The 16,418-nt window shown below is 39.2% G+C and overlaps 1 protein-coding gene across 2 annotated transcripts; it reads left to right on the forward strand.

The window, feature by feature from the left end:
- The first annotated feature begins 977 nt into the window (after positions 1-977).
- On the forward strand, positions 978-10,264 carry LOC139465868 (ankyrin repeat domain-containing protein 7-like). 2 transcript variants are annotated; one of them, XM_071247827.1, is made up of 9 exons: positions 978-1,064; positions 2,088-2,140; positions 3,197-3,398; positions 4,655-4,752; positions 5,555-5,678; positions 6,563-6,763; positions 7,383-7,501; positions 8,077-8,191; positions 9,471-10,264. In XM_071247827.1, the coding sequence occupies exons 2-9, from the start codon at positions 2,120-2,122 to the stop codon at positions 9,770-9,772; spliced, it is 1,182 nt and encodes a 393-aa protein (XP_071103928.1). In that variant the 5' UTR covers positions 978-1,064; positions 2,088-2,119; the 3' UTR covers positions 9,773-10,264. The 2 variants fall into 2 exon arrangements, with proteins under 2 accessions (XP_071103928.1, XP_071103929.1); XM_071247828.1 differs by lacking the exon at positions 978-1,064 and having other exon boundaries at positions 2,105-2,140; positions 3,234-3,398.
- Positions 10,265-16,418: the final 6,154 nt, after the last annotated feature.

Consider the following 16,418-nt stretch of genomic DNA (forward strand, 5'->3'; position numbering starts at 1 on the left):
GTTACATATTGTGTTTTCATAGCACACACAAAAAATTGTTACTGTGTTTGCATAATGTTTTTCTGTACATGTTGCAATGTTTAAAGCAATATCAAATTATAACGCAAAAACAGCCAACATAGATGTGACATTCACCTCCGACAAGGCACTTACAAACATCTGACACGCCAACGGTAAAGCTCCCACCCAGTCCACCCCAACCGTGGTATGAGATCTCATGCAACTGTGGACGCAAATATATTGGAGAGACTTTACGCCCCGTAGTCACCGGAATGAACGAACACAAAACCTCTGTTGCCAAATCTGATATGAATTCTGCTGTTTCGGAACATTTCATAAAACATCCTGACCGCCATTTTTCCTGGCAACAAACAAGATTTTCCATACAACATCGGTCACACACTTTCATCGCCCTCAATGGATATCCTCAACATCTGGTGGAGAAAACCATACAGAAAACCTTAGAAACCCAGCAAAAAAATCCTGTTTCCAAGTCCAAACCAGCTTCATCACCCATCCTCGTCAGCATCCCATACCAAGGCCCTGCTAGTCACAAGGGTCCAGTTGCACAAAGTAATCTTAGTTACAAGCGATCTTAGGCGCCTAGATCTACAATCAACTTCACAAGCAGCATGCATTCATTGTTCTTTTCCACTTGCACCATGTGATGTATTCGTGTTCTCCCAACTTCTAAATGCCTATCAAGGACAAGAAGTAGCTCTGAAACGCCGTTAAAAAAGAATAAAAGAAGTTGTTATCCATAAAATGTGTCATGTCTTCTGGTCCATAAAATGTGTCATGTAATCATGTTCTTCCAACTTTTTACATGCCTTTCAAAGACTTCAATTTGAAACGCACATAAAATCGTATCCAAACTCATTCCGGTTTCAGTTACGCAACCCTTTTCATTCATCTGGTTTGGGTTTAGGTTGTGTTTACTTGTACGAAACCGGTTTCAGAATGCAGATGTCCGAAGCGGCAGACGGGAACACCGGTCGGGAACACCTGCGAATTTCTGAGAATCATTGTCACCCCATGCATACCTGCCACTGACAGATCACCACGTGAGTATGTCGTCTCGCGTGTCCATTACACAGTCATCAGCAAGTGTAATTACACCCGATGTGAACCGCGATTGTAAGTTTTGATGAAAAAAAAACCCAAATCGGACGCTGTGAAAAGATTCCTGTTTAAGGCGAACAGTCAAGCTTTCAAGAGCTATGACGTGATTGACAATTGTCATTACGATGTTATTGTATTTCTCTGTGAACGATATAATTGCCGACGTGATTGTCCACTTATTTACTCAATCGCTGCCTCTTGACAGTGCTTTTGTGTGTTGCAATTTTCAATTACCTTATATGGATATTTGCACGTCTGAAATGACGCATATAAGCTAAATATAGACATCCACCGACAATGTAAACATTGGTTAAGGGGTTCCCCCAACGCTGAAATAAACAATTTATCCTAATTTCTAAATATTTGCCCAAATATTCCCTACAGTCTATATGGATTTCTTTTGATTTAAAAAGATCTAATCATGCTAATTTGGGCATGTTTATGTACTATCAGTGTCAATATAAGTAAGGATAAGAATTTATGGATGAACAGCGACGTTTCGGTGTAGGTTCTAACATTGTTATCAAGCAAGTGAACCTACACCAAAACATCGCACTTAATTGTAATAAAGAAGTTGTTCATCCATAAATTCTTATCCTTACTTAGTGCTCCACCTTCTAAATGCCTATCAAAGAAGTGTCAATATTGCCGATTAGTCCATTGTTTTCATTTCAGTGTAGGGAACATATTTTTCAGGAATGAAGTTTTTGTAGCTCTGTAAGAAAGATATTCCAGTACAAGATCAATGACATATTAAATGCAGAGGTCTTTAGTTACTCTTTTATTAATTTTAATTATTATCAATAGGTACACATCTCATCAGTGTGATGCAGGGATAGACACCATTGGTCATTTGTAACTACTTTCACAGGTTATTTTGGACTAGTTGCACATGTAACATATCTAGATTTTGGGAGGAAACTATACTAGTGCCTCTAAATGACCACTTTCTCTCTGTGTTGCAGATGCCCCTGCTGGAATAGCTAGCTCATGAACAATGGTTGATTTAGGAAACTTTGTAAGTGTTAATTCTACGAAAGTATCAAATTTGTTGTTTTGTCAATTTAGGGCTGTGATGGGTAACTCGGGTACCCGGTTCAGGTGGGTACTAAGTAGGACCTGTGTACCCACAGGACTGACTACCCGGACCCATGATGAATCATGTGATACACTGTTTAATGGCAAACATTATATCTGGAACTTCATGGTTACACTACAAGTCACTAATGTTCCCATTACTTTCTGATTATGCATTCCTTCCTTCCGACTTTTATATGGTTGAATAAAGATCAGGTTTCAGTCAACTTTAGTGTATGCATGACCAGATCATTTTATAGTGTACCTAAATACTTTGTGCCAGTGGTCTGGTCAAACAATTCCCAATCGCACATTTTGTACCCATCTCTTGAGAACTACAGCGGGTACCCGGGTAGGGTCGGGTAATAGGGGGGTGGGTACCCGGGTAGTAAATTTGGACTCGTCCCAGCCCTAGTACCCAGGTAGGGTCGGGTATTTGGGGGTTGGGTACTGGGTAGTAAATTTGGACTCGTCGTCCTAGCCCTACATGAATTGACATGCTTAATTCTTTGAATGAGTTGTGTTTCTTGCAAATATGTTTTGACCCAAAAAGTTATGCAGTTAACAGAATGTGCATCTTTCAAAGTAATTCACTCACAGTTTATAGTTCACTTCTCTGTTAAAGATGCATTACGTAGCTGTGGGTTTGAACCCAGATTCACCCAGTTATGACACCTGGCTTGGCAACAACACATCCATTCTCTCCATGAGCCCAACTCGCTTGCTCCCTCCCTCACGATATATGTATGTTATGAGTTGGTCATGATTTGTTATTACAGTGAGTGTGAGTGAGATGGGTTTAACGCCGCTTTTAACAGTATTCCAGTTATATCACAGCGTGTCAGCTTAATGTGGGAGGAAAGCCCGAAGTGATGCAGGTCTCACTTCGGTGAAACCCATGAGCATGGGTATTGTGCTGACAAACCTAGAAACATAATCGGCGCAAACTTGTTATTACCACATCCTATAACACATCATTATGTCCAGTATTAAACAGTTACAGAACCGACTCCCTCCCTCCTTTCTGCTCCAAGATGAAGACGAGGCAATGTCAGCGGCTTCTAAAGGAATCAATGGCGAGTTTGTTGAGCTCCCGGCAAAGGAGGAGGACACCATATTCAAAGCTGTCCGACTTAACGATGTCAACAAGATCAGCATGATGCTGCGACACGGAACTGATGTCAACATGGTTCACATCGGTCAGTAGTAACAAGGATCTTTCGTACCATGTCAGGGGGATCAGACAGAGGATCACTTGTCATGGGTCACATGTTACAGTCTGCTTGTTCGAATCTTATGGTTGATAATCGACCAATCGACTTTTGCATTTTGGCCACGCCCACCTCATATCTGAGGTGCTGGATGTTCATGCATGAATAAAAAATAAACTTGTGTCACTTTCATAATATGTATACATGATATACATGTACATACAATTAATTAGCAATTCAAGGACACATCTAACATATACGATTTCAACCTTTCGGGATGTTGGTTTTACTAACTAGGCTATTGAACGGTTTCCACTGTATAGCTGTTGGTTGCGTCTAGCCTTCCAGCGTCGCATCGTCGGTGTTGGGTCAAAGTCCGTCAACTTTTTACCACGAAGCGATATACACATAAGTCTGTCCAGTGTCTCCGTCATTAATCTACATCTCAGTAGGTTTTGAGGTTTATGAGGTTTTGTTTTGAAAATCCCCTTTCACAGGTTAAAACGGGTTCCCAGTGTTTGACGGGCTGTGCAGTTTCAACGATCAGACCGGCACTCAGTCTGCATGGTTTATTGGGAATCTTCCTGTCCAGCCCCTATTGTTAGAGGAACAAAACCCTCTGATCATGGTAATTGGTAATAAAGAGAATAGGGACATGCACATACACTGTACTGAGTGAAACCTTTTACAATATATATCAATGAGTGAGGGAAATATTAATGATATGATTTAGGCTATTAGTATTAAAGGAATTACACTTACAGACAAGAAACAGTATTCCACTGGCAAATGTGCCGGTTGATTTACAATTTCTTCTCAATTCTAAGAGGACTTGGTTCTAACTTCTTTTTTCCGAATACAAGTTCATGATTAAGACCGGACTTCAAACTTCCTTTCACTGGACATGTTTCACCATTAACTATGGGCAGCCATTCTCTGAAAAAATGTAAAGTTGAAATAAAGGACAAAAGTACACAATAATAGTCAAATGTTATGAATAAAGAATGAATGTTACAAGTAAAAGTCATTATTTACATACAAATAATGAACTCAAAATATAAAACGATACCAATGAACAACAAAAGACGTCATATTTCAAGAAAGAACAATGTGTACTAAAGTCAGTCAGTCAGTGCACAAAAAGGACACTGAGCTGCTAGAAGACAATGTTGACAATAAAGAATGCCATGATGATGATGATGATCATCATCATCATTCATGTAGATTGTGTTGCTGTACTGCAGGTGAGGCGTGCATAGTGAATAGTCCCTCCCTGTTCCGCAACATCCGAATGAAGAGGTACTGCCCGCTCCACGTGGCCGTGCTGCACTCCAACATGGAGGTGAGGACTCTGCCTAGGAGAGGAAAATGTTTCAGTGTTAACAATACATCACAGCTTTGTGTGCACTACATTCATCCATTGCCTGTGAATACATGGACATGGGCCTATATGCTGTGTTATTCACTATAACGAATCAAGCAACAGTCTTTTTCCAACACGACCAGGGAGCGCTCAGTCTACATTGCACAACAATGTTTCTCGCATGAAATCATGTTCCATAGTCTTGTGATTTTTTCACAGAGTAGGTGCATTTGACTTCCATGATTTATCCACGACCTTATTTCATTAGTTGACCAAAACTAGACATGTCACCACAATGCCACATTCACGGATGATGGAGGAACGTTGTGTATACTTACTTGTGAAGTATTGGCAATGTGTGTAGAGTGAAATCTTAATGACTCTTCAACTCCATTAACTTGTAGTATTTATTTGAATTATGGTCCTGGCCCTATGGACTTATATTTTTTAACTTAGACGTTTGTAGAACTATGGCTCTTTAATTATGGCAAACTGTGATAGAACTTTCCTATGACAGTTTGTGCTAAAACCTCTTGAGTCCATGAACCAGGCTACACAAGTGCAGATCCATTGTTTGAAAAGGGAGGGGTCTAAAATATCAAAATCCTCTCTCAGATAATTTTACTGCCAACAACATACTATATTTGGTTTTCAAAAGGGTGGGGTCTGGACCCCCCTCAGGATCCCTCTTCTGGATCCACCTATGCTACAGACTTTTCTACTTTTGAAGGTAACATTAATCTAATCATGGATGCATAATACCTATATTTTGTTGCATCAGACAATCAAAGTTCTGTGTTCCCATGGTGCTGACCTCAACATAAAGGATGGAAACGACCGGACCCCCATCTACCTCGCCTCCGCTGCCGCCAGACTGGATGTTGTTAAATACCTCATAGACAAAGGTAGGGGGGGACTGAAGGCTGTTGACTGTACACTTTGTTGTACCTGGGGGGATTCTGGGTTAGAACTGATCCCCACCTGGTCTGGTTTTAAGAGGCACCAAAATGGATTAGGTGGTCAGACTCGTTGACTTGGTCGATTGTGTTTCATCGTACCCCGATGGTATGGATCATTGCTCACATTATCAATCACTGAATTGCCTGGTCCAGACTTGTTTATTACCCTGCTTACAGGCTGCCATCATATAGCTGGAATATTGCTGAGTGTATTAGAGGTAGGAGACCTGTCCAGGTGTTGAGCAACCAAGTGAGTGTGTGAGTATGGTTTTCCACCACTTTTTGCAATATTCCAGCAATATCATGGTAGGGGACACCAGAAATGGGCTTCACACATTCTACCCATGTGGGGAATAAAACCCGGGTCTTCAGAGTGATGAGCGAGCGCTTTAACCATGAGGCTATCCAACCACCTGTCAGTTTTTGTAGCAACAGACCTGATGATACGATCAATGTTCAGACTGACAGCAGTTGTTCAGACATTTTAGTACTTGTGAGAGTCAGTTATCAGAAGCTGGAGATCTCTTAATTTTGTATTAGTGCAATAGTCTTAAATGACGACAATAAACCCCTTTTATTACCTACGAGGGCAAACATATCAGGGTTTATAAAAATCATTTGTGCCGGAGGGTCATATCACGCTGATGCGACTTGCTGTCCTTATGGGTAAACACTAAATTTGTCTCTGTATGTAGACGTCATTTTCGGTATTAAATAGAACATTATATTTGCTCTCGCTTTGGAAATACTGGAATCTAGACACTTGTGTCGTAAGCATAGTATGACATGAACACTCCAATAATATCCTCTATTTCACCTGATGTGACCAGGTGTGGATGTGGATTGTCAGACCAGCAGCAAGCGGTGTGCTCTCACGGAGGCCGTGTGCCTGAATCGCCTGCATCTGGTGGATGCCCTGATCAAGGCAGGGGCGGACCTGGAGCTGGAGGACATCAAGGGCACAACAGCACTGGGGCACGCCGTGATGCAGCTCAGAGTCAGTATCAAGGTCGTCAACCGACTAGTGGAAGGTACGAGCTTGATGATCTTCTTTGTTTACATTCAAGAGTTTTAAAACGATTCAGGATTGAAAAGTCTTCAGGGATTAAGTTTTCAAACTCCACATTAATTTATGATTCTACCATGATAAAATCTGGAACTGAATATTTTCTAAACTGAGGTTTTGCAGTCATTAACTAATTCATGGACTAACATTTTCATTACTTGAACAGGATGTAGGACTTGAAAATGACATGTGACAGCACGTTAAGATGTGTTCATTAGTATCAATCTCTCAGAGGTATGACCTCCTTTCCAACCAACTTGTCGCTATGATCCAAAGACATTATGCTTATCTCAACAACAAAAGCTGTAACGACTTATGGAAAAAGATCCTTCAAATATGCAGCAGCTTCATTGTGGAATGATCTACCGGGTACCAATGGAAATAAAACAATGGTTATAAACATTCCTTTTTCGACAGGCTTTCCCTTAAACTGTTTCTTGACTCAGACTCTTCCAACAAGCGTGCAGAGCATACTTTATTGTATGAATGTTATTATTATTGTAATGACAATGAGACTGCATGTATCTACAGATTGTAGATTATCATTAAGGGGTTAAGTTCACCATATTGTATTATTTTTTCAGCGGGCTGTGACGTCAATAGGAGAACCCAGAAAGGTGCAACTCCCCTCATGTTTGCAGTCAGCTTGAAGAAGCTGGACAAGATCAAAGCCTTGATAAAGGCTGGTGCTGATGTTAATGCAGTGAGTAGCAAGACAGCGCAGTCAATCTTTGCAAAAGTTTAGAAATTTGTTCACATTTAAATTGAAGAGGGCAATAATAGGGCACTTAATAGTGATTGAGTGAGTATGATATTCAGCCGTTTTAGCAATATTCCAGCAATATCATGGTGGGGGACACCAGAAATGGGCTTCACACATTGTACACATGTGGGGAATCGAACCTGGGTCTTCAGTGTGATGAGCGAACACTTTGACCACTAAGCTCCACTGCCATGGTGAAGGGGATACTTCTTTTTATGTGGTACTTGCAAACAGTTTTATAGTTTTACTATGGTCTTGGGAGACAAATATCTGATCAACAAATAATTAATAATGTTGTCTTGAACACAATATAACATATAGGATGTTAGTTTTGTTCATCCCACTTCTGTGATGTGGCAAAAAGTGTGGAGTATCTGTTCCTGTAATGAAATTGTTCCTTTGTACTATTTATTCTCATTGAAGAGTTTTTACAAACCTTTTCCATGATACATTTACACTGGCAATATTTGTTCACCATTCACCATTTTCATCCAAGTTCCTCCATGTTCCACCAGGTAGACAGCGGTTGTGTAACACCATTTCACCTGGCTACCAATGATGGACAGAGTGTAAATATTGCCAAACTCCTCCTTCAAAATGGTGCTCACCCAGATCTGAAGGATAGATTTGGTAAGTTCTATACAGTCATATAAAACAGCTAATTCAATATATAAATGACCCATGAAGATCTGGGTTAGAATAGGTCTTCAGTCACCCATGCTTGCCGTAAAAGGTGACTATGCTTGGCGTAAGAGGCGCTAACGGGATCGGGTGGTCAGGCTCGCTGACTTGGTTTGATGCATATTATTTTATCCCAATTGTGTAGATCGATGCTCATGACATCAATCACTTGATTGTCTGGTCCCGACTTGATTATTCACAGAATGTGCCCTTAAGTTGTTGTGGATATTTTGTACACCTGTTGTTTCTCCTCCATGGCATCTGCACCCAACATTAAATACCAACAAAGGAATATCTGTGTTCTGCAAGGGTATTCTTTTGTTAAAAAATAGATACTCTCCGAATAGAGGTGGTAAAGAAATCAAATTAAATCATTAAATCACATCTGATTGGCTAAGGAACCCAGGAATCCTTCATTTAGATTAGCTGGTCAAAGGTGGCTCAGGGTTCTGTAACCAGGATATTTTGATATATACATTTTGATATATATATTTGGAATACTAACATGTTATGAAATTCTGTAACTCAGAATTTCATATTGATTTTGTTATTGGAAATATATAACAAAGGATAACAAGGACCTCTGAGTATAGCTTATAAATAATTCTATTCCAAGCTGTTTTCACAGCTGCAACTACTGGAACAAAGAGACAAAGAGATATGACTCTTTTCATTTTTGGCACTGGTAAAAATAGAGAAAGACAAAGAGAACAAAGAATTAGGATTATAGTATTTTGTTAGTTGTCAGAGTTTGGAGAGTCAGTTCGAGATCCCCACTGACCTGAGAGGTCCTCTCTAAAGGGTCCTCTCTTTTCTGGAATTCAAAGTGATAAATTTAGATTCAAACTGGAACACTACTGTGCTTTCATTACATCATCTGGCTGTGTGTCATGTTATTCTGGAGATATTAGCAGGCAACAAGAACATGTCTGAGGACTATTGTGTGACATATTCATTCTATAATAAATGGAATTGAATGACAACCCTGAGGTATGATTTGAGTGAGCTACATCACCCCTGGACAGAGTATAGTAAAATCTTATTACTTGGGGGCGGAAGGCTAACATCCAACCCCACGTGCCCCGGTAATAGTTCTCATGGTGGTGTCCACAGATCTTTACTCAGGAAGGTATCATGTCGGGGCAAAGAGTACTAGCAACATGGACATATGACAAATACTTGTAAAGAGAATACAAACTAATCTCCTGTCGACGTTGTTCCTGTGCAGGTAGAACGCCTCTAGACAACGCTGTGGCTCAGGGCAAGCTCCGAGTGCTGCAGCTGCTGCTGATGGCTGACTGTGACAGAAGCTACAGTCTCCTCACCAGTGAAGCTGTCCAGATGCTGTGTGACCGGGTCCCTGTGTTCCGGGACTGGCTCTACAAGGAGATGTACAACCCAAAAAGTCTGAAACGACTTTGTAGAGGAAGTTTACGTCACTCGCTCACACTGAAGGGGCTGACAACCATAGATGAACTTCCATTACCTCAAACACTGAAAGACTTCCTCTTGGTCAGATATTATGATTGAACTGTTATTCAACGTGTTCACTACTCTGTATGTGGACAGTACAGAGTTGGAATCAAACGGGCAGGGTGGAAAGGAATGAATCAACGGGTATATTATTTTGACTTGACAAGGAAATATTGAAAGCAAACACTACTCCTTCAAATACAGACTTGTAACGTTCTTCTTTCCAAACCTTTTGATATTTGCATCAATTGCACATGAGGTGAGGTGAAATCGAGTTAAATGTTGCATTCAAGATTATTGCACTTATTGTCGGTTTTATTGTGCTATCCCACTGAGATACCATGCCACAATTTAACATGGATACCCCACTCAGACACAGTATACTGATTCCAAGCCGACTAGTCTTTGTTTAATCCCTTTAATGCCGAGCACCAGGCAGGGAAACAACAAGTACCATCTTTTAACGTCATTGGTATGATGCAGTCAGGGTTCGAACCACGGATCTTCTTTCCATGCAGACACAGTGTCTGTGTCTGTGTCTGTGTCTGTGTCTGTGTCTGTGTCAGTTGGAGATTAGCTTGACCATGACAAACCATCCTGTAAGTGAGTTCAAACAAAAACATCCAAAGTATATAAATTTGAATGCAAAACATTTAGTGAATGCAGTTAAAAACAATGACATATCGAAATTGCATGAGTTATGGCCCTTTGAAGGTACTTTCAATCAAGTGTGAACGGAAGTTGGTTATTGAAACAGGCACACACACACATACATGCACACACATACACATGCACTTACATACAGTCACATATATGCACACACACATTCAAATGCACACAAACAAACAGACACACACATACACACACACACACGTTTGCATCTTCTGCGATATCATGAACAAGAACAATGGATGGTATCATAGCAGGTTATGGGCTGAGCACCCTGACAAACTGTCCAAACAAACAAACAAACAAACAGAAGGTAAAACTGCAAGAGTTACTTGCCTTTGTGGAAAATGTTGGTCAACATATGCTTCATTCTGCATTACTTAGGTCTTGTACTTTTGCTTTGTACCTGTTGAATTTTGTGGTGTAATTTCCTTATGATGTTGCGTTGTGAAGCATTTATGTGTTGTTTTTACATCTCTGTGATGAATGTTGAGTCAGGTCTTAAGAAGATGTTTTGTTTTGACATCTCAGTGTGATGAATGTTGAGTCAGGTCATAAGAAGATGTTTTGTTTTGACATCTCAGTGTGATGAATGTTGAGTCAGGTCATAAGAAGATGTTTTGTTTTTACATCTCTGTGATGAATGTTGAGTCAGGTCTTAAGAAGATGTTTTGTTTTGACATCTCAGTGTGATGAATGTTGAGTCAGGTCATAAGAAGATGTTTTGTTTTGACATCTCAGTGTGATGAATGTTGAGTCAGGTCATAAGAAGATGTTTTGTTTTGACATCTCAGTGTGATGAATGTTGAGTCAGGTCATAAGAAGATGTTTCGTTTTGACATCTCAGTGTGATGAATGTTGAGTCAGGTCATAAGAAGATGTTTTGTTTTGACATCTCAGTGTGATGAATGTTGAGTCAGGTCATAAGAAGATGTTTTGTTTTGACATCTCAGTGTGATGAATGTTGAGTCAGGTCATAAGAAGATGTTTTGTTTTGACATCTCAGTGTGATGAATGTTGAGTCAGGTCATAAGAAGATGTTTTGTTTTGACATCTCAGTGTTATGAATGTTGAGTCAGGTCATAAGAAGATGTTTCGTTTTGACATCTCAGTGTGATGAATGATGATTGAGGTCTTAATATGCTATGTTTTGCAATGCAGTCATCCATCGATTTACTGTAAAGTATGCATGATTTTTTTAGGAAATAATCTTGAATGAATTTCCTATGTATGTTTTTTTACAGAAACACCATAGAATTTTGTGGCTCAATTTCTTTTAAGTAATGCGGGTTTGAAGCTGTTTCTGGTGGGTTAGCTTTAAGTTAAATATCTAGATTTTTCTGTTTAATTTAGAAAGGATTTAAGGATTCATTGATGGATTAATAATTACCGGAGACAAGATGATCAAAGACTGGAGATTCATAAGTGTCTTTCCACTGTCCAGAAGGACTACGCTGAACAGAGTGGTGCTCATTGCAAGTCTGGGTTCAGATGCTGTGCCTTTATGAAACCTTGTGTCTGTGTACCCAGGGCTTTCATTCACTACTAGATTGATATGCAATAGAGTAAGTAATTGAGTATGATTTTATGCTGCTTTTAGCAATATTCCAGCAATATCATGGCGGGGGACACCAGAAATGGGCTTCACACATTGTACCCCTGTCGGGAATCGGCGTGACGAGCGATCGCTTCAACCACTAAGCTACCCAACTGCCCCGATATGCAAAAGAAGATTTTATGTTCTCGTTAGTGGACAATGTGTTGCACAACTGCAATCCCAATTGCTTGAATTATCAATTGTCTGGAGATTAGTTCCTTATAAAATGTCAGTTGTGGAATGTAGGCTAATGTAAGAAACTGATATGTTTGGGTAGTGGGCGCCATATCTCATTTGCTCTCAGTCATATTTCCAGATCTGATGTTGTTTTCATGATATGGCATAAACAATATATGCAATTCAGTGCAGACAGTTATGTATATTAGAAACAGTTTCTGACTTGTAATTTTCCTTTTGATTTATTATTATATATCAATAGAGAGGGTATAAAAAGAGCTTTCATTTGATATGTATCATGTCTATGTGTCACAGTATCAAAGACAGTTATGTTTTGAAATATGACCAATAGTGCATGGGAAATGGTTGCCATCACAAAAGTGATGTCTTTTGATGATTTTAAACATGGGTGCCAACATTCTTCCTACTATGTTCTTAAACCTTTAATTTGTTACATCAGTAGGGCCTGAGCGGTAATCCTAGATCATATACAAAATGTTTGGAGTAAACTCTGTTTACCGGTCAGGATGGGCAGGTTGTGAGGCACTGGCAGCTGAAGGCAATCTGTTTGCTCAAATGGACAGCGTGAATACTTTATTGAATGTATAACTTCATGTCATGTATTGTGGGAAACTATTTTTCAACAAAGCTACTTGATTGTGATTTACTGACCGGAAAATGATCCCAATTTTGTCTTTCATTGGCTGCATTGTGTTACTGGTTTCCATGTCAGATTCCTGGTTAGAAATGTAAATATGTTGAGTAGTTTTGAATTGATATTAGGAAGCAACTTTTTAACAATGACACAAATTGCTCGGAACAGTGCAAAGGCATTTGACAAAATGGCACTCCCTGTGAACAACAGCAAAAAATAGTATCTGAAACACAAATAATAACTGTCACATGATGAAGCTGTTATAGCAGAATGAAGCCTCGTATCTTATTGCAGCACATGATACATTCATCTGATTCATGTTTGTTTTGTTATATATGGCTTGTTATGACATATACCTATAGTAATATGAACAACTCGGGTGTTCCTTAACTTCTTTTGAGTAGTATATCTCAGTTTAATATTGGAGTAGGTGATTCAGGTGATTTATGGTAACCTCTTTGGTGAAACGCACGAGTACTAGTTCGGTAAAGAATCAGGTCAAACATGGGATGAGCAGATCTTGAAACCATGCGCACATGTACATGAAATATACTACTTAACTTTTGACAGGGTTAACGAGATGTCATTCTGATAAAATATACACATGACATGAGAATCAGTTTTGAGTATCATGGGAAAATAAAGATATCCCTATCAAAGGTGGAGTAGCATACTGTGCAATAATGTAGCTGATTTTGTTGTCCTTGCGCAACTTGTGCACCTTTATGTGATTACTTTTTAAGGGAGACTGAATCTGTTGGGTCTTGTCGACAGTTCATTGAAGCTGTAAGACATAAGTTGATTTAGTTGCTAGATGTCCCTACTCAATCTCATTCAAATCAGATCAAGTGCACAGAGCGTACTTTACTGTGAATGTTGGTGCGATATGAGTGTATATGTTATTGTTATTATTATGTTAGTGCTCACTACCACAACACATAGATCGGAGGACAACCCATTACAGGTCACGTCAGAACGACCTTTCATTTGACCAATCAGAGCATTGCTTACGAGATCACATAATGTGTTTTCTTATCATGCGACCTTGTAACGGTTAACGAGACATGCCGGATGACTGTACGTTAGAATCATCGCCTATCCCTCGCTTCAATGGGATAAACATTTGAAATTGAAGAGACTTTGCATAGCTCAGGGGAAGTACTGCCATACAATCTTGGCCATCTATTAGACATCTATTAGACATTCAAGACATTTTGTTTGTTAATTTTTCAAATTTTGTCAAAATATTTTTTCAAAGTGTAGTCTGAAATGGAAGTCGCCAGTTTCGAAACTAGTGAAATAAAGCTTGAGGAAGCTGCTTTCTGATTGACTTATCAACTTCCTTTCAGCCATTTCATTGTTCTGGCATAACCTGTAAAATGGGATGTCCTCAGATCTTTTCATAGCAGTAGCATGCACTAAGATCTGATTTAAATGAGATTAGTCTGTACTTAACTATGTACTGTCTGTACTGCATATTGAAGCACTCTTACAGCTTGATGGATGTTTTGACAGGACTCCTGTGCGGAGTGCTCACTGAAATCCCACCTCACCAGTTATCCTGTTATTAAATGTAAGTGAGTTTGGTTTAACGCCATCCTGAACCGTATTTCACGTATATCCTGGCATGTCAGCTTGGTGTGGGAGGGAAGTGATGCAGGATGTTTATCAATTTGATGAAACCCACCAGCACTGTTATGCTGACAAACCTAGAATAGAAATAATCAGGCAAACCCATGACCATATGTTTCTGGATTGCCTAAATATAGCACCTTACACGACTGTATATAAATGATGTTGTTATGTATTTGTTATATAATAACTGTTTTAGTGTACATTGCTTATGAGAATGTAGAATGTGAAGACAATATTTTTATTATTGTATTTAAGTATCCAAACATGTAGTAACTTGCAAAAATACCATTTAGTTATTATAATCCAACAATAAACCAGAGTATTTTTAATTGACCATGTTTCATCATATTTGTCATCTTCCCGAGGCAAGGGCATTAAGTGACTTAATTATTAGTAAAATTATGATTGTCCTCACAGTGATCGAACATACAATGTTGTTCACGCAGAAACTCATGTATCAAGATTTATTGTTCACAGTAAATTGAGTTTGAGCAATAAACAAACATTTCTTCAGGCCATGACCTTGACCCTTGTTATGACAGTGACCAAAAAAGACAAACTTAAAAGCCTCCCCATTTACACTGGGCTGCTAAATTGTTAACAAAGAAGTACTGGTATGTAAGTCTTTTATTTGGTATTTCAACTCGATTTATCAAGATAACACTGGAAATTGTACACATTTTCTGGGTTGTTTACTGAATCTCCATGAAAATACGGGGTAGAATACATCTTCAGCAACCCATGCTTGCCGTAAAAGGCGACTATGCGTGTCGTAAAAGGCGACTAACTGACTTGGTTGATGCATATCATCGTATCAAAATTGCTTGGATAGATGTCAATCACTGGATTGTCTGGTCCAGACTTGATTCTTTACAGACCGCCGTCATAAAGAAGGAATATTGCTGTGTGCAGCGTTAAACTACAAACAAACTACTGAATCTCCATGCCACTTCTAAAGTATACTGGAGTTTCTTCCCCAGTTGAGTGACTGAACACAAGTTTATATAACCCGTAACAGCCTAGCACAGATAACATCTCTGACCAGTGAGGTGTAAATACTCATGACTTGACAAGCACATCTGTATGCCCCTCCCGTAAAATAGGGGGGCGGTGTGCTGAATTGCAAGCCTCTGGTTAGACATGCTCTTGTGTCTGTAGTAAAAGAGGCAAAGAATCCCCCAGTCATGCCAGGTATAAATATGCTGTCAATAGAAGAAATTGATGTAACCTTGACACACATATACAAGACACTGGAAAAATGAAGGGGTGTTGCGCAATAGACGTGACAAGGAGGGGGAATTCTCGGGACTTGCTTACTCCGTCTCTCATATGTGTCAATCATGACTCACTCCCAGAGGTAAAAAATGTGTCTAAAGAAGCTACCTTTTGTTTAAAAGTCATGATCTTCATGTAAACAGTCTATCCTGTTACATATATGGTCGAGTTATACAGACAATTGGCAAGGTATGTCTTGGTTTATCCTTAGGGGAACAAGGCTCCATGCATGTGTCTATAGAAAACTACCCTTTCTTTAACTGTCATGACTCTGTATTATGGACAAAAACCTTCACATACATAACAGTATACCCTTTTAATTTTTCAACCCTTTTAAAATTCACTTGTGAGGATCGACTAAACTAGCCTACAGTCCTAAAACAAAAATACCAGTACCCATACAATAAATTATTATTGATATTTTTCTGGTTCACTAAATATTTTGTGAAACCATTTTTCCATCTTTTATTCTGTTGTTCAAACTGGTAACAAGGAAATATTTTTAAGAATTATTCAAAAGTAATAATCCCCTGATTTTTATTATCAATAAAGACTTTCTTCCCATGTCTGGTTACAACAACAAAAAATATCCACATTTACTTGTTCTAGAATCCATGTTAACAGACACTGAGAAATATGTTTGTAACATTCCAAATGATAAACTCCGAAGAGGTTTTATACTATGATTGATGGCC

This window comes from Haliotis cracherodii, unplaced genomic scaffold (genome assembly GCF_022045235.1).
Source record: "Haliotis cracherodii isolate W230 unplaced genomic scaffold, xgHalCrac1.p SCAF_18, whole genome shotgun sequence".
NCBI lineage: Eukaryota > Metazoa > Mollusca > Gastropoda > Lepetellida > Haliotidae > Haliotis > Haliotis cracherodii.

What these genes read in the sequence shown, in the direction of transcription:
- LOC139465868 (XM_071247827.1), top strand. Translation starts at nt 2,120, where the DNA reads ATGGTTGATTTAGGAAACTTT. An exon ending in TGCTGCACTCCAACATGGAG is followed by an intron (nt 4,753 to 5,554) that starts GTGAGGACTCTG and finishes TTGTTGCATCAG; the next exon opens with ACAATCAAAGTTCTGTGTTC. An exon ending in AGATCTGAAGGATAGATTTG is followed by an intron (nt 8,192 to 9,470) that starts GTAAGTTCTATA and finishes GTTCCTGTGCAG; the next exon opens with GTAGAACGCCTCTAGACAAC.